Source organism: Micropterus salmoides, unplaced genomic scaffold (genome assembly GCF_014851395.1).
Source record: "Micropterus salmoides isolate LMB-PRFRI ecotype aquatic unplaced genomic scaffold, ASM1485139v1 Ms_hic_scaffold_14, whole genome shotgun sequence".
In the NCBI taxonomy this organism is placed as follows: Eukaryota; Metazoa; Chordata; class Actinopteri; order Centrarchiformes; family Centrarchidae; genus Micropterus; species Micropterus salmoides.
Window position 1 is genome coordinate 10,510,926 of NW_024040485.1, and position 19,318 is coordinate 10,530,243.

General features: G+C 40.1%; 1 protein-coding gene across 1 annotated transcript; it reads left to right on the forward strand.

Annotated features, from left to right (window-relative positions):
* Window positions 1-1,922: 1,922 nt before the first annotated feature.
* LOC119901848 (neurturin-like) lies at window positions 1,923-10,266 on the forward strand. The gene is made up of 4 exons (XM_038717570.1): window positions 1,923-2,061; window positions 2,205-2,609; window positions 8,408-8,732; window positions 9,295-10,266. Exons 3-4 carry the CDS (start codon window positions 8,435-8,437, stop codon window positions 9,729-9,731), a joined length of 735 nt encoding a protein of 244 aa, XP_038573498.1. The 5' UTR covers window positions 1,923-2,061; window positions 2,205-2,609; window positions 8,408-8,434; the 3' UTR covers window positions 9,732-10,266.
* The last annotated feature ends 9,052 nt before the right edge of the window (window positions 10,267-19,318 follow it).

The following is a 19,318-nucleotide window of genomic DNA, read 5'->3' on the forward strand; positions in this document are numbered from 1 at the left end:
AGCTACTTGTCCAATCATCAAACCACATCTTGTGCAAGACGAGCGTAGTAGCAACATTTGTGCTTTATTTCCAGCCTTTCTAATGACACCTCGACTGGAATGGTGTGTTTATAGTGTTACTGATTGAGGGCTTCCTTAAAATCTTGCCCAAAACTAAACAAAATGTGTTTCTTCACTCATCCACACCCAATGGAAAAGATTCAATCCGATGTGTATAGGATTCTATCATTTTCAAATTGGAAACATACTTTGTTATTTTTTTTTCTCTTGTATATGCTGAATGTCAGACTGTCTTCATGACTAATGTAACCTTAGCCTCTGAGTGAGACATTGCATTGTATACGGATCAAGTGTTTCACTCTTATTGTCTCTGACTTGATTTAGCAATTAGCAGCTGTTGGGCTTTTATTGCAGTGAAGGCTGGTCTGTGAAAACTTTACACATCTGTGAACAATATGTATAGAGTAGAAATGTTCCTGCTCAATGTCAGGAAATGTTTCTGTGCTGATAGTTCCTTTTCAAGGGTAGAAAAGCACGATATCTCCTGCTAACTTGCAGTCATTATGTATTTACATAGGCTCCTCTGGCCAATAATTGAGGTGTATGTCAAACATTTTAGTTGCTATAATCTCATGTTTTCTTGGCTTTTTTGGTTAGGGGATCTGGATAATTTTGCACCTGTTGACCGCCACCAAAATATCCTCAGTGTGAGAAAGAGCACGAGTCTTTGTCTCTGATTTGTGGCACGGTGTTATCCTTCAGATCAGCGCTGAAGGGTTGAAGCTGAAGTGAAAACAAGAGTTTGTGTTGGCCTCACTTCAAACTTTACATGAAATCTACACTTCAGGTCACCGAGATAACGACCTTAGAATATCCATCAATACACATGTTTGGTATGAGACCAAGCTTGGGTAAAGATTCCTTTGGTTTTGCCCTTTTTTCTCTCAGTCAACACTGAAGGAATTTTAAGTCCTAGGAAGTTAGCACTTGGCCACATCTCCGTCTCACTGGTGGAACTTTGCAAAGCGTGATTTGTGTATCATTTGGCCAGAGGATATCAAGACTGACTCATGGTGTTAGAATGAGATATTTGTTAGCAAATAATTTGTTTCCTGTTGTTACGCTGACGTCGTCACTCCAGCACAGAGATTGCTGCTTTATTTCAACATCTAAGGCAGCAGACAATTCTGAAACCATCAATTCTGTTTAGATCAACATTGTACCTGTAGATTTATTTGACAGGTTTATGCTCCCAAACAGCACCTGTAAGTCTGTGTATCTCCCCCATCTTTGCCTCCCTTTTGTGCCTCGCTTCACTCGTCAACAAACTAGTTGGCCTTTGTTTATACATGACTGACCCCACACACCTGACGCATTTCCTCCATGGATGGGGTATTTATTTAGATTGCAGTCTGGAGTGCCTGATACCTTCCAAAAGCACAACCATCTGCTCCTCATTTGCCGTTCTAGGCTCAAGGGCTAAAATACTGGTTTGTATTGGAGGAGACATGAACGTGAGATTCTCAACAACAACACAGGTGGTTTTATCTCAAGCCAACTGTAGATTGAATCATCATGAAATACCTCTGCTGTGATAATTCCATTTAACTGGGGTTAGTGTTGTCTTAGCACCATTTAAACCAATTGTGAACTTTCTTAATTCCCTCTAAAAGATTGGAAGATACTTGCTTCAGCAGACCCTTCTGACTGCACTGATCTGCCCAATTGAGGATATTACCAAATGCCCACTTAAGATGGCAGATTCTCTTGCGGCAGAAGGTAAATGTAAGCCCTTGCTCAGGCCAAAGCATCCTTTAGTGCTCCTGGAGCTAGAGCCAGGGAGATTATCATGTCAGGAGTAATCCGACTCGGCCCACAAGCACAACTATGGAGGAGGAGGAGCAACAGTTGTGGGGGGGGGGGCACGCAGGCAGAGGCATCAGAGAAGCTCTCTGCTCCGCTTACGGTAACCACGCTCTCCCTCCTCACCCTAACTCATCTTCTCAACCCGCAGAGTTCCCTTCCTTGGAACTGAAGAGAAGTCCTGCTTGTGGAAAAGGGGTAAGGAGATGCAGTCTTTTCAACAGGGCTGTTGCATGGAGATGAACTGATCTGAAGTGGAAGCTGTTTCACAACAGATGTGATTAAAGTTAAGGCATCTGTTTATGACACTTTACCTCTGCTTTGCTCTGTGTCCCATTCAGGTTTATGCAAAAAGGGGAACCAGAGGTGGGAAAAGCATGATGACAGAAGTTTTCTGAAGTGAACCAGATGCCATGGGGCTTTTCTAAACACTCTTTTTAAATGGACCAACCTGACTGCCATGAAGCACGCACTTACATACAGAGGAATGTTGATCTTGATCTTTACAACATAAACAAGTTCTATGGAAGTGCCAATATGATAAAAGAATAATACAGCCTGGACCTAAATCAAGTCAGGACACCTCCCCTACTTGTAGGCACAGGGAGTTGTGATGATTTTCAGGGGAACAAGCAGGATTCCTGCCCTCGCTGTGAAGATGATGGACTTAACCCAGCCACCACTCGCCTGTGGAGGTCAGCTGAAGACGACGCCACGCAGCTAAGTCTGGATTAGCCGGCCGAACGGTAAGGACACTGCATCTTCTTTTGTGAGTTTAAGCCCGCAGCTTACGTGGAAGGTGTTTGGTGCCGCTGACAGGGATGCCTCACCAAATGCTTGAGTGGCAGAAAACGCATGTTGGCTTATCTGTATCAACAAGTGGCCTTTGATGAAACCGCATGTCAATGGTGCAGAGCAGCCTGTCACGAAATGTTTGCAGAATGGTTACAATTGATTACAAAGGTCTTGCCACCATATTGGAAAAGTAACAAGAAAAATTAAAAATTATTTTTTTTGCAGAATTTATATAACCTCCCACCATGCAGACAAATTAATTTTGTCAGGGAGGAACATTTTCTTTTCCTGTCACTTTTCCAACATGGTGGTTTGCCTCATTATAATGCGTGGTTGCTCTACAAATACTCTGGCTTTGCTTTTCCCAAAAGTTATTTAAGAAAATAGTGATTTCAGATGTTTATTTTTCTCTGGGTTCATCATTTTAGAGATTGACATATTTTGTGGAGCTGCACCTTTAATAGTTTAAGCAATTAAGAAGAGCTGGATAAAACTGTTGAACTTGAGCAAACTTGATGGCACTCACTTTGGGCATTTTACTGAAGTGATGATCCCTTCTTACTAAGCCCATATCATATGTAGAGATTATACTGTATCAAGCAGAGCCCCAAGAGTCCGGATAGAGATTAAGCCTGAAGTCAATTGAGCCGTTCAACTTTCATAACCTGCCGAAGCTGTTCATAACTGGAGGTAACTGAAGGGGAAGCTGAACTGATGCACCATTCCTCATTGTCTTACAAATATTTTTTGCCAGATTCTAGCAAAAATAGACATTGGGCATGCAAATGATCAATATGTTAGTCGTTTGAAGATAGCCTATTCTTATGAAAATGTAAAATGTCATCATATTTCAGATGTTTGTGCTTGCTTCTGCTTGCTCGCGTGGGTCATATTTGAAAGTGGTATTCAGTGGGTGCCAGATGGCCGTCAGTCTTTTGTAACAGCAACATCAACGTGTTTAACATGGGTTTAGAGGCGATGCTGTTGTGTTAAAAGAGGATCTGGCATAGACAGATTAGCAGCCAGAATAGCAGCGCACAGACACTTCTTTAGAAAGTAGCTGAGACAACATCAATCTTGCTCTGAGGTCACGCAAAAATGATGAGGGAAAGTGACGATTTCCTGTTGCTTGTAACCTCTTTGTATGTTACGAAAGGCTCTTTAAATGCATGTCAAAACAATACCTTGACTCAACTCTTCCCATAATAGCAAAGGGCAGACAGGGACGAATGTCAAATGTGCATCTAAGTGTGTCTTCCCCTCACAACTCATTAACGCCACCCTTACAGCAACAGGTTGGAGTTGTGAGATTTTGTGTTAGGCTGTTAGGTCACTGGATTAATCTGTATAAATCCGTGGGATGTGATAGTAAGGCTTCCAAAATGAAGTTGAATCTTTTTAACCACTCACCTACATCCAGTAGATTAAAAGGATGCAGGAATCATGGTTGGTATTTATAGAATGTGTGTAAAAATTAACACTATTTTTCTGGCATTCCCTTCAGATGTTTTCCCTTTTTTTTCTCCTCAATAACGAACGGCAGCTTTCTCACTAACAAGGAACAGGCTTGTTTTAATTATCCTATGGTTACTGAGTGACAGAGCGCGAGCCAACAGACGCTGTTGCCCAGCGAAATTACAGCGCAGTCTAACCTAAGCCTTTTTCAGTTGCATTAGAACCAAGGCTGGATTTAGAACAGCCAATCCTGGCTCAGAACATCCACTTTATTTTACAGCCTTTTGGCCCACCCTGGTGCCAACACAACAGATCTTACTAACTGAGCTTGTCACTTTTCTTCTTTATTATTCTGACTGAAAGCAGGACAGGTTTTTAGAAGACGAAGAAGAAGCGCCTGATGGTGCTCTATCAGTGGGCCCTTCATGCTGGCCTAACCCCTGAGTTAGAGGTGTCTGATGGATTAACACAGACGCACACAGACATACAGCAAGGCCCAGGCTCCGCCACCAACACTGCAGCCAGGTGTTAACCCACGTGACTGCAGATAAAGCCGGCAGGCATTAGTGCTAATCCCGCCCTGATCTTTGGAATATGTCCCTATTACCTCCCCAAGCACTCTCTAGCTGTCCCCAAGCCTCCTGATGCTCACTTAAGAGGGAAAAGACAAGACAATGCCTCTCTAGGACTCCCTAAAGCACGTTGTTTTCTTGCAACAACACAGTAGGTGCCTTTCCCGCTGTTTCTTATACTCCTCTGGTATCTTTTCAATGCAGGTATTTATGGGGTGTGTTCACAGTAGCGCAGAGACAGTCGGTCACATGGGTGGAGCTGAGCTGAAGCACACAGGGTGGTAATAATGTTCTGTAGGCAGAGGCCTCGGGTTGTTCAGTAGCAAATACACAATGGTTAGAGCTGTGGACATTTCTAGATATCAAGAAGCAGCAGTATTATGTAAGATGGATTATCTAGTGTTATGTGATGGTGGGAGTGTGTGTGTGCGCCCTGAAAGTGAAGTGGGTGTCTGGACAACAATTGAAGGTTAGAACTTTGTCTCGATTTCAACACGAGCCATGTGTCATATGATTTGGGGCAAAGTGAAACCACGCAAGTGCTGCACGTGTGTGTTTATGGTACGTGTGAGTCACAGCGAGGGAGAGTGAGTGAGACAGAACAGGCTGTATTTAGGGAACGTATAGGAAAAAATTCTACAGCGTGGTGAGACATAAAAGTTGGTATCTGCTTTTTTCCAGCACAAAGAAGCTCTTCATTCATTCCTTTCTGTGATCTGGCTGTAATCGTGTCACATTGGTCCAGATCCAAGCAAGCTGACAAGAAGGCACCCCCTGTCTGCCGGCTTCATCCAAAAGTGTTAACCACAGACCCCCCTTATCCCCATATTGACAGATCACTGGTTCATCTTCCATAGGCTCTTGCATTCTCTTGAGTGCCTCCTTCCGGCATGGGAGGGAGGGGAGGACACGAGGGCCATGCTGCTGTAATTACATTACCACCAGCTTAGCAGCGCCACGGCCACTGACCCAATTATTCCTTGAAAACATGAATTTTATTGTGTCATTTGAAATAATGCGATCTTTGAGTCACAACAAGAGCTCAGTTGAGGGTTGAGGATCAGGCTCCAATGTACGAGAATACATAATGTCTCAGGAATGGCTTTGACAAACAGGAATTCTTGGCTAAGCAGTTCACTTTCATGATTTGCCTCAAACATGTTAACGATCCTCTGGGACTGTTTTCACTCTGTTGGTATCCCTTCAGGTGACATGTAGCGGAGCAGACATCAGGTGTACTATTTCTTTACATACCTCCTATTCACTCCCACTGTCACTAGAAACACAAAATCCTAATGAGGACTTTCACGTGTGCAAACTGTCTCTGATCTCCCTGTGGATAGATGATTTTCTGACTTTGTTTTGGGCCTCATATGTTCGCTGGCCTTATCTCCACACGCAGGAGCGTGCATGGGCACATCAGTACTGATATTTTGTGAGGGTCATGAGGGTCAGACATACTGTGCCTGTGTGGTAGCTGTTTCAGCTGGCTTTGCGACTCATCTGCACTTTTATGTCTCAGTTTGAGAATGGCTTTTCCTTCTGCTGGAGTGTCCTTCGGGGTTCCACTATATCCTCTGCGTTGTTGCTCTTCTGTTTGCTGGAAAACAGCAGCATTTGTCCTTTCAGGAAGTGGACTAGTCATTCATGTCTTTCCGTTGCTCTCCTAAGAAAACACTGGTGCCCCTTCCCTCTATCAATATCTGTATATTTATGTCCATGACAGCAGGGGCCAGTGGTAGATATTAAATGTCTGTGTTGATTAATCATCCATGACCATCTGAACAAGCTGCCGAATGCTCCTTGGCACTTTTATTGGCGCCAATCTACTGCAGATGGGACTAATGTGTTTCTGAGTGGAGCAATTATGACAATCAAAGTGTCTTCGGGGACATGAGATCAGTGTTTGATGATCAGGCTTCGTCCAGTGTCAGCGACTGAGACATCGGAGGACTCGTCTGTTTTTACAAGCTAATTGTTTTATCAAGATGAGCCACAGAGCATACAGGCCAAAGTCATTGATGTATCACGGCCGTGTGAAGCAGCTAACTCCAAGGCTGAGTAATTGTCCCAAACTGACCTATTAATAGCATAAGAAAACAATGAGCTCATCCTTTGCCATATATCATAACAAACCTTTTTAAATTGAATATTTATCATATTTAGAGCAGGAGCAGAAAGATTTCTGGTGTTAGCAGTTGGTGTTGAACCAACAGAAACAAAATGAGACTTTCCATTGAGGTTTCTATCTATCATGTCTGGCGCTTAAATGTAACTGTGAAAACCGGAGAGAGTCAGACATATAGGCGGGCATCGGGTAACATTCTGCAGTAGCCACACCTCCACATTTGATTTACATGGGCTGTGTCAAATGAGGTTGTTAGCTGAAATGTTTGACTTTCAAATGAATACCGTTCTACCCCTTCATTGTGCAGAGACTGCTTACCATGTCAACCCCATATGGAATTATGAGTGTTGAGTCAAGATTTGACTGACTGGTTATACCTGTTTATGCGCTGTTTATTCCACTGCAATTCATGTGTGCAGCTTCTTTGTGTTTTCCCTCTGCGGTGTCCAAAACCCTCAAACACAATGGAGTACTGGCCTAATTTGCCTATAGTTCTTTTTTGTTTCACTCACTCCAAACATTCCACCAGAACGCCAAAATGGTCCTCGCATTTTTTTCATATAATATTTTTCATAAATGTTTGTGTATAATGTGATCTGTAGGAGTAACCCACATGTTGAAAGTGCAATCTTCCAAAAGTTATCCATTTCACATTTTTGTTTCTACACTAAACTTGACAAGGATATGTGACTGATGTGATTTTGTCCCATTGTTAATACTCCAGCAGCCTGTATACATACACTACAGAATCCAGTCTGGCAAAACACTTTGTAAGGCCAGTCTGGATTTGCTGTTAGTCAATGCCGTAGTATACTGTTTCCGGCTCTGGGGAGATGTTTTGCTCACTGGTGACATGATATGAAAAATACAAAGAAGTGAGCTTGTAAAAACTCTTAAATACCTGTGGCATGACAATATGGAAAAAGAAAACATAGGGTAGCTTATAATTCCTCCAAATTGAGTTTTGTGACTTCTGTGGTGCAGTGCCTATTGAAATGGAGGGGTGGTATAAGATAAAGGGATGTACAAACACACATGTTCAATGAGGCCTCTGCCTATAGCACTGCAAATAGGTGTGGTTAGAAAAGAAAGGAAGGAATGGATTAAAGAGGGGACTCTTTAAAAGGATGTTTTGAGAAGCTTTTTCTTCAGAAATGAAGAGATGGCGCTTTTATTCTCATCCACATCAGGTATTTTTGAATATTATACACAAACTTCTAAGAGGTTTCAATGTGCAAGTGGTTGCAGAACTCCTTAAACCTGCTTTCAGTTCAAATAATAAATTGCAGTTATGTTTTTCCTCTTCAGGCAGCAGCGATTAAACATACACTGCATTCTGTGTCAGCAAGTGATGTCAAGTTCGCGGATCATGAACCCAGTTAGAGTGAAAACGAGCTGACAGCAGAATCAGAAAAAAAGTAAACTGGTGGTGCAATAAAAGCCCTGCAGAGAGAAGTGGATTTAGGGGGAAGGTCAAAGAAATGTGACGGCACCAAAGATCATTTTTGCATTGTTCTCTGTGATTTAATGTTAAAAAATGCCTTACTAGGTTTGGAACACGTCTGACGTTTGTCCGCTTTGCCTCTCTCAACAGAGTTTCAATGCTCCCTCACGTTCTAAGATGAAGTTATGGAAAGGTGCTACTTTTGCCTTCATGCTCTGTGGTGCAGCTCTGTCCATCCTCCTCGTTAAAAACATGGCCACTATCGGACAGTTCAAACAGAAAACAAAACATCCGTGCATTTCGTCGTCTTCATCAAGACCGTCTTCATCATTAGGATCAACATCAAAGACCTCACCGCCATCAGCATCAGCATCAGCATCAGCATCAGCAGAGCCAACACTGTTGTCCCGGCAGATGGATGGTGTTCATCGGAGAACCCGCTCAGCAGACGAGATGAACTCTCTCCTCTCGGAGTGTAAGATAAACTGTTATTGTCTTCCTTCTGAGATAAGGTGACATGGGAAACCTGACTCTGACACTGTTGTTTATAGAGAATAACCTGCAGTCAATTTGCACCTCATAGTTCACTGGCTCTCCCTAGAACCTGTATAACCCCCAGGAGAGGACGATATACCCACTTTCCTTTGGCTCCACACGGCCTCACTGAGAGGCATTTCTCAACTTAAATGGGCTACAAGGGATTCACACTTTCTGTGATACTAATGGTGATAATAATAATAATAATGAATCATTACATTTATAAAGTGGCTTAACTTTATACTCTAGTTGACAGTATAGGGAGGGGAACTCATCGCAACCATCACCATTGAGAGGCACCCCCCTGTGATAAGACTAGTTTGTAGGATGTCAGAAAAAATAAGCTTTCATTATCCTGCCAGCTACAGCAAGCTATCTCTGTGAGCCATCTGCCCTCTTTACATATCTGATTATTGAGAATTCCATTCAGAAGTACTAGACAACAAACAGATAATCCTTCATCTACCATCCTATAACGCTTGACTTATCTCCTTTGTTAGTTTCCATGATGTTCCAGAGCTTCACGGAGGGCGAGCTTCAGCATGTGGTCGGGACTTTGCTGGACAGGAAGAGAAGGAAGAGCCGGCGGCTGGATGAGAAGCTGGCCCGAAGGACTAAAAGAGCCCGGAGGCCTAAGTCTTGCTCCATGAGGGAGCTGGAGCTGACTGTGAGTGAACTGGGTCTCGGCTTTGAGAGCGACGAGACGGTGAAGCTGCACTACTGCAGCGGCAAATGCACGGCCCACCGGCAAAACTACGACATCGCCACGGAGCACATGATGCGGGTGGTCTTCAAGAAGAAGGAACGCAAGGACAAGGTCAGCTATAGGCCCTGCTGCCGACCGACCGCCTTCGAAAAGGACTTTTCCTTCCTGGACAACAAGAACCGCTACCACACGATACAGAATGTGTCGGCGAAGAACTGTGGGTGCGTATGACCCAGAGACATGGACTTTATCACTTCTTCTTGCTGCTCTCAGCTTCTGTTGCAACAGTTGAACGTGGATGCTATTAAAAGACAAACTGTGGAATACAAGCTCAAGGAGATGAGTAGAGGATGGGATTATGTGTATGGCTGCTCCACAGCGGCCTTTTTGTGACATGCAGACTTGACTTTTCTTTTTTGTTTGGAGTCTGTCAATAGAAATTGGAACCGAATCACGTGGAAAGCAAGGGCTGCGTTTGTGTGGATTCCATGTTAGGAGACACAGAAAAATGACTGTTCATACCAAAACATTTTTATTATCTTTTCTATCTGTGTAGTAACACTGTAAACTGTGGTGTAACAACAATGTAGCAACATTATGTTTGTGATATTACATTTGAGTAGCCTAGCTGTAGGGTAGTTTGGGGTTAGACGCCCCCCTTAAGCTCAATGTCTATTTGCTGACACATTAAATAATATTTTATAGTTTTTTTGTATCTTGGAGATGGCTATGGTATAAAGTGAAATAAATACATACAGTTGACAGATTAATTTGAATTTAATCAAATGTAAGTTTTAGCAGAATGGCATTTTCCCATTAGGATTGGGCCCAAAGACGATGCCATCGTCCATCGCGATGGTTGACAGACATCACAACGTTGAGCAGGCATTGTGATTGGAAAACCCCGCTACTCGCCAGCAAAAAAAAATGAAAATTTTTTACATTATACCACCATGTGTGAAAGCAGGGCTTGTTAATGACGCAGCCTATCAAACAGCCGAAACCAACATCTTCACCCTGTTTGTTCAGTGCTGCTTTACCTGGTCTGTGGTCCACGCTTGTAAAATATCCACCGCGACTTGTAACGCTACCAGGTCTTTAGCCGAGTGAAGTCTGTGCGAGTGAACACATGCACATAAAACAACCGCCAACCTCATCCATCCCGATTCAATGTAGACATCCTCCTGAAATTTTGTAGACATCGCCCAACTATCTTCCCCAGCTACTAGGGTAAGACGCCCCCACTAAGCTCAATGTCTATTTTCTATTTGTATTTAATCAAATGTAATATAAGTGGAAAAGGCATTTTCCACTGGGGTAAGATGCCCCATTTATGAGATGAAATCACTTTAATAGGTGCAAATTAGAGATAAAATAAACTACAAGCAGCTGGTTAAAAGCAAGGGGATTACATACCTATGTGTTAGAAATAAACCTTTTCTTGCCTTATGTTATTAGCTTTCCAATAATTTATTTCTCAGACTTTTAAATAGTGAGGTTGCTAGGAACTCCATTAGCAGAAAGTCTGAAGTAAAATACGTGCTTGCCAGCTAGCTAGCAATGTGAGCATTTGTTAGCTTATAACCTCAGAATTTTACCTCAGACATTCTGATAGTGAAGTTGCTGGTTGGCTAAAGGGTCGATCCAGTGTCTAAATAACATCTAACTTACAAACGATCAAGCATAAAGGAGCAAGGTGTCTTAGGGGGGACATCTTACCCCAAACATACTAATCTAGCATTTTACTACTTTAACAAAAATCTTTATCTCTAAACAATTACATATCTTATCTTAAGACTCCCCTTATTGTAAATATACATATATATAAAAATTTAACACAATTGACAAAAAAATTAGATCAACTTATGTCGGAATGGCTTTATCAAATAACTTAAAAAATTGTGATGAAACAGAGGAAATAATTAGTTGAGTGAGACTAGCGGCAGCTAGAAGATATGTTGAGAAAAAAAAATGTGACATTTTAGTTTTTTTTGTTAGAATTACACTGGAGGGGCGTCTTACCCCATGTTACCCTACATTGATAGATGAGCTATGGTGGAGTAGATTATTGCTGTTGCGGCACTTCTTATCCATGGGCGTTAACTTTAATAAAGTAGTTTACATGATTATAATGGTGACAGTAAATCACCTTTCAGGCAAAAAAAGTGCTCAAAAATCCATTGCAAAGCCATAAATAAAACAAAAATAAAAATACATGTAATGCACTGATGTTTACTAAGTTCTGCACCGGACAGTTTGAACCATTGACCTAAAATGATGTCTAGTATTCAGCTGTCTCCAGAAATTATATAGACTTAAAGGTGTGTTAAGTTGTCGTTATCACAGGTCATGTGACATTGTAACCTGTTTCTCTTTGCTTGTGTGCATTACTGTTACTGATTGCAGTGTTATTACACAGGTTAAAGAACATGTGTTATTGATTGAAATTGTACAATGGAAGAAAATCCCTTTCTATAGATCCAGGTTTGACACCCAATTATTTAATTATTGTCGTGTTTCACACAAGTACGCTCTGGTTTTAGTAATAGAACAACATGAAAATGTATCTCATACACACAGAGAAATTATAATTTTTAAGTCTTTTTTTATGCTTTCCCCAAATAACCCAGTATTGTAATGACCCATAATCGTCTGGAATGATTTTCCTCAAGGAATTGCCAAAACAGACCAATTCAACACACTTGATGAATTCACAAACTTAGACTCATAAACATCTCTCGTCTGTACACGTCTCAAGTTCCAGGTGATATAACCTCTTTAATATCATCTCTGGATGTCATTTGTGAACGTTTACACTTAGAGGTTTCAGCTAAACTGAAGTGTGAAAGAGTAAAATGCTTTTAGTGATTAGGTACGTTTTCTTCTCACTGACAGAAAACTAACTATGAAGTAGGAATCTGAAAATGTGTTTGCACCCATCCATAAAACCCTGTAACTTACTATGATCCAAAGCCCACAGCACAGCCTTTTATTGGCCCATCAAATGCCTCCTTGTTGTATTGCCTGGTAGAGTTTTAGGGGGAAACAAGCTGTTGAAATGAATTATGAAGCATCTTTCTCACCTTTGACATTCTTTATTTGGTTTGAACCCATTGCAACTGTTTGCCTGAAGTACAATAAATTATGTTTTTTGTTTGTTTTTTCCTGAGGAGGTGCAGTGGGTGGCGTGGATGCGGTGCATCTTTATTGTAGTTTATATTGTATTTATTGGGAAGTAAATTATGGTTTTGCATATTTATTTAGATTACCACACAGAAACAGGACAGCTTATTATCATTAAGCAACTGTGCCAAAAATGTTTTATCTAACATTCTATATTGACTGCTGAATAAACATTGTTTCAGAGCTATGGATGTTTATTTCTCCCAAAATATCAGTCTTTGGGTGTCAAATATTCTGTACTCAGATTGTATTTTAAATACATAAATAAAATAATAAAACTCTGTATGCAAGGTGCTGTTAATGGTGAAATAAATTACTATAAGAAGGGGATCCCTGTGGGGGAAATTGATGATCAGATCACACTAAATAAACCATATTGCAGATTAAAACACCTTTGTCATGCAAATATATAAAAGTTTCTCTGACGCTGGCTCACTCACTGAGGCTCTCTTTCTAGAATCATCTATTATACAGCAGCTCAGCAGCTTGTGTACTGAACAGCAGTGATGACATAAGCTTATACAACAGGGCTTGTGACCAGACAGTTTGATCCCTCTGGCAGGCAGGGGAAACCAGCAGGGATGTGACTGACAGCTTCTCATTTTAAAATATTGACAGAAAAAACAAAAGCAAACTCTCCCTCTTCTTCTTAGTAGTAGGATGAGGTTGTAATACTCTTTTTTTTCTTGTCAACAAATCCCATGAAAACACCAAAACCAACAATTAATTGATCCTATTAACAAGGATTGCCTGTGCAGCCACAGCCTGATGTAGCATATTCCCCTGTGCCATAGAGCTCTTGCCCAAAAAAATAATATAAGCACATCAATGAGTCACACTATTTTACTGGGTGACATGCTCCTTCATTACAATGACAACTGTAGTTTATTTTCAGTCAATCCCACACACACTTTCCTGCTGCCAGAAATACTCACTAGAGCCTAAATGTGTCTTAATCCGCTGCTGAAAATAGTCAATGCACTATCATTAGTCTATTTGGGAAAAAAATAACTTCCAGCTGTTTTAGGATATTACTGAAACTATATATTTGTGAACCCTTTTTAAGGATTTAATGGTGTGTGATTAGTTGAGAATAACAATATGAAATAAAGCCAACCTTATCCTTTCAGTGAAATTAAATCATTCTTACATAGCGCACCCTTTGTTTTTTAGAGACATTAAAAGATCAGAAAGTTTCTTGTAAAATGCATCTGTTTTGGACTAGAACTTTGTGTCTCAAGCAAGCTTTTTAAAGGTAAACCTTGTTTTTAGCTTGACCACTATGCAGTTTTGAGTTGAGCCAAAAGGTTTTATGGGCTTCCTGAGTTATAGAACTTTCACGAGCCCTAAAGTACCATTAAATGCATTGTATTTTCTACAGGAAAACTTCACCTTAAGGGTCCATGGTTCCAAATAATAATAATAATAATATATAATAATAATAATAATAATAATAATAATAATAATAATAATAATAATAATAATAATAATAATTTCTGTATCTAGCCATGCAGAAAGTTTGGGTTTAGATTTGTACAGGTTTTCAGATATCTGCCTCTTGAATTTCTGCCTCCGCCCCAACACAATGAAGGTGAATAGAATTTTGTTAGTCCTTAACAGTCAACAGCAGTTTGCCTTTCTGGAAACGGGTCTGGTTACTCTGGATAATCCACAAAACATGTTGTAAACTGTTTTCATAGGGGCAGTTTTCTTTGGTAGAAAACTGTTTGTTTTCAGCGTCTGTGTAAATGATATCGTTAATTGAAGCTGCATTCCTTTCACATGTGTCTGATACGGGGCCCTGGAATTGTTTATGTTGACTCACTGACATGGCTTACTAACATACACAAATGGAACAAAGCCATCATTAATTTAGGTCTTACCATTGAAATGCACTCTCGGATACCACAAACTGGGATGCAGACAGGTTTAGGGAATGGTTAATCAGAAAAGCTAATAACAACTGTTCACAACGACTACTTCAATATATTGAAAATCACAGTTTGATAATGTACAAACAGTATGTGAGTAGTGGTAGTAGTAGTGAGTGGGAATTTGGCTTTAAACTGAATTCAGAACGTTAAACGCACTAAAAATGGAACTGGAGAGTTTTCACGTGATGGCAGGAATATACACAGTATATACAGTATTGTTTTGAAAATGAACTTTTCATGTGGCGGTAATTCAAGAACAATCTTTTGTTTGCGGTATATTCCGGTCCCTCGCATGCTAGCTCTGACTTGGAGACAATATGAAGTGGTGGTACAGTGTTGCATGTTGGCTGAAGGGTCCGCTGCTGGATTGACTTTGGACGTAAGTTATCTTAAATTTATTATGTTATCACCATATTTCATCTCCTGTGTATCATCTATAATAAGAAGGACAAGCTCTTCCTGAGTTATAAATGCATGAAGACTTAGTGCTTGTTGGCCCCGGGAGACACAAAGCCAAGAAAAGGCCAGGCAACACAACTTATACAACTTCCTACACAGTTTCAACTAGGAAACAGCCAAGACTGCAGGCATTTGGAGGTACCACAGAAGTCAGCTTGAGTTATCTGAGTTGAGAGTCGATCAGAGGCAGGTCACACAGAATGATGTGGCTGATGGATGGTCCGAGGTAACTGTATTTTTGTGAGTGAAAAAATAGTCTCTTTCCCTTTGGGTTTTGTTTGGCCAAGTGGAGCACATGTTTCAGTTTGACTGTGACTTACTGTATTTACTACAGCTGTGTGGGAGAAATGACTTCAACAGTTTGTATTTTGAGCTATTTCACATTTTAAAGCCAACTACAAGAATAACAGAGAAGTACATCAAAGGCATTTGGATGCAATGTAATATATAACAAATTTCCCTAACAGTGACAACTTTAACTACAGTGACTACAGCATAGAGAAAAGTTTGGAAAGCATTTTCCAGCAAGTTGTATTTACATAGTTTCTTTTTAAGTAATTTCCTGATATTTGTTCATACTTTGAGCACCCCAAATATGCTTACAATGTTTACAACAGCAATGAAAGTGGAACCACTTTACCTCTGATATAAACAGATATTTCCGTTACTTGCCACTGCAGTAAATGGCCTTCAACGAAAATGTCTGCACACCCACAGTAGAGAACTGTAGGATCTGTCTTGAAAAAGATGAATGACACCTATTGAAAGCAACACTGGTGAGAAAATCAAACTGCATGTTAACACATGGCATCCATTTAATCACAAAATATGATTCATCTACAGGCATTTGGACTGTGGTTTGAAATTTTCAGAGAAATAATCATTACGGCTATTTGTTGTTGTACTTACTTTTCATGGGGTAGTAATGGCAGGTTAGACCCTGGGCCTACAGGAGTTAATGAACCCCAAATTAAAAGAAGTTGAACTCTTTGCCAACTAGGAGGCTTAAACTGAACAGAGGAGATTAGCCCCCACCCATTATACTCTCCTTTATATGGTTTTTCTGCAGGTTTCTTGTGTAATCTACCACTATCTTGTGTCAACTGTCTATGTGTTGGTGTTTGTACATTTGAGATCAATTATTATTTGTGTTTGCAGATTTAAAAGAAAATCCCTCAGTTTTGATGTCGACATTGTAGCGTGTTGGAGGATAATTGTGTTAGTCTATAGAAGACATCTGTTGTTGGTAACAGCACTGACAAGATCTACAATAAACATGCCAAAGTTTTACACCCCCCTCCCATGTCCAGCTGCAGCATGTTGGTGAGTTCAGACATTTTTAGAGGGAGATAGCAGGACGGAGGATGTAGCGGTGACTCTGGAGGACCCAAACAGCCTGAACAACTGCAGCGAGCAGGTGTTTCTCCTCTTCCTGAGCAACTCTGAACTCTCCAAAGATGAATTAACAAAAAAATCATGATATGAACACTAAGACATTGGGCGTTACATTTTTAATTGCATTGTAAGATTTATACAGGACTGTTTTGGGGAGAAAATGTGAGGTTGTGCATACATTACTTTATAATAGAGAAAGAAGTACAAGTCAAAGAAATGTACTTGTTGACTCATCACATTCATTCATAATTCATGTGCATTTCACTGTTCACATGCATAAATATTTAAAACCTTTAACCCTAAATAACCATTAATAATTCACTGAATTTACATAACTTGTAATTGAAAAAGATGACACTGTGTGTATACAATTTGTGTTTCAGAAGAAAACTGCAATGGACGAATCAACTCATACCGACTGTCATCTGTGACATGTAAACATTGTTAGCACAAAGTCTGGAGTACAGAAAAGCTAGGTCTTTTATCTGATTGGCTGGTTTGAGTTTGGGGTGGGGGGTAGCACTGGAAGTGCAAAGGCTGCTTAGTTTGGCAGTGTTGTCTCTAAATAGATCTTGGATGGCACCATCTCCACTGTTGAAAAGAATGATGGCTATTCTGTGAACAGGCTGGCGTGAGTCTGGTTGAACAGAGAATCTTCTGTTTGTAGGTTCTGATGTCCTCCAGTGTGACAGTCTCACTTGGCTCTTCTTGAGGTGAATGTGGCTGCGGAGATGCATCTGATAGCAGAGACATTTGGCAGACTGGTACACTGTTTAACAATCTGCAATAATGTTATTGATGGTACGCACAGATATGTCAGGCAATTGTAGTGAAGGTGTTGCTAAGTTTGACTCAGAATACTCCTTTCTCGCTGTGCGCTACTTGCTGTAGGACTATTGTTAGTCAGTGTTTTCGGCTGCTGTGTCATTGCATTGGTTCCCATGTGGATCAGAAAATGCTCCCGACCTTGAAACCTTTGAACTACTCCCTTCTCATTGCCTTTCATTACATCACGGCAGTGAGTTTGATTTGAGCCTGTGCGTGCCAGGATGTTTATTTTTCAGTGTTGGGTGTGTGAGTGTTTGTAGGGGCTTTGGGGTGCGGCTATGATTGGACATGGCAGGATCTGATGGAATAGGGGCATTAAAGGGAAGGGAGGGAGAAGTGGGGCAAGGTGTAGAGCTGGAAGGCTAAAGGAAGTGATGATCCTGCAGATGAATTCACCCGCTCCACCATACGGCTTCTGTCCCCTTCTCCGCCACACGCACGTATTCAGATGAATATAGATTTTATTAGATGTTCTAATTAGATTACTTGACTAATTTTTTATTTTATACACTCAACTGAATCACAGGTCATTAAGAATTGTCCTATAAACAAAGCCAAAACCACAATAAAACATCAAGTAGACATTTTGGACAAATGAAACAAAAATATTTCAGCATGCCCATACATTTCATAAACCTAAATTTTAGGCCTTTTAATGCCAATAACAACGCAAAGTTAACTGGAAAACGGAAAAAGAGAAAACTGCACAGGAAGTGTTTTGCAGCTTATGTTTAGATATACATTATTTCAAATATGGAGAAAGCTCTGCACTCTTTCTGCTACTGCTTTGCTTTTTTATTAAATACTTGCATTTTCCTCTCCATATTTAATTGTTGACCTTCTTGCATCTCAGCACTTTGAAAATGAATGTGGTGATCTTTTCAAAAGTTGATGTAACTTCAAACATTTCAAGAGTATTCCAGGATTTGCATACACCATGTCCAGTGTTTAATCTCTCTCAGTTGTGACACATGTGGTGTCACAAACAACACTAATTAGCCAACAGATCCCTGTGAGATTAGGATTTTATTTAATTATAATTTGTTTCAAAACTGTAGTATTAGGAAATATTTATCAGGTATTCAAAGATTTTTTTCACATGATACCCCCCCCTTGTGGAATAACAGAAGAATGACAAATAAGAAAAAAAGAATTTCAACCTATAAGCAATATTCTAATGTAATGGATAAATATGGTGGTCTCTTAAAAATAATTATATAAGCACATTTAATTGAAAATGATATAACATATAATAAATGAATAACAGATAATAGTAATAGAATAATAAAATCAATAGCATTTTTTTTATATCTATATTACTTCTCAGATGATGTTCTAGATTGAAAGTAGTTATACTTTACATTGTAGTATAACTACAATGTAAAGTTCATGTGTAGGCATAGTTTTAATGTTGCAGCTGGTTCAGATGTAGCTAAGTCATACCGTTGGGTGATTCTGTGTATTCATATTTTATCATGATACCAGTTGTTTGTAAATTTTTAAATTAACTTTATCTGTGAAGTAACTAGTAACTTTGTTTAAATAAACGTCGTGGAGGAAAAATAACATTATTGGCCTTTGAAATGTAGTGAAGTAATGTAAGTAATGTAGGAAGTACTCAAGAAAAGTTCCTTCCAGTTCCTATTTGAGTAAATATATTTCCACTACTGCTTACTGGGTTGCCTCTTACACATTTCAGTGCAGATTTTGTGTTTTTTTCCCTTTTAATTAGATACAACAAAAATCACCAGATAAAGAAATATGAGGAAAGTCGGCTATCTGCAAAGAGAAAGGCATAATAAGGGAGATTTTTGGTAACTTGGTTAAAAACAAAAATGTATCTGGGAACATGCGCTATAACATTTCTGACACAGGGTCCTTGATTTGGATGCACTTTTTGAATAAATGAAGGGAGAGTTCAAATGTTAACAGGGTGTTAAGTTACCCCGTGAGGCTGTGAACGGTGCACATTTCCAATTTGCAGTTTATGAAATACTCACAAACCAGCAGATACACAAT

Bases quoted from the DNA above. Each gene is read 5' to 3' on its own strand.
- LOC119901848 (XM_038717570.1), top strand. From the start codon at position 8,435: ATGAAGTTATGGAAAGGTGCTACTTTTGCCTTCATGCTCTGTGGTGCA. The intron at 8,733-9,294 runs GTAAGATAAACT...CTCCTTTGTTAG, and splicing joins GAACTCTCTCCTCTCGGAGT to TTTCCATGATGTTCCAGAGC.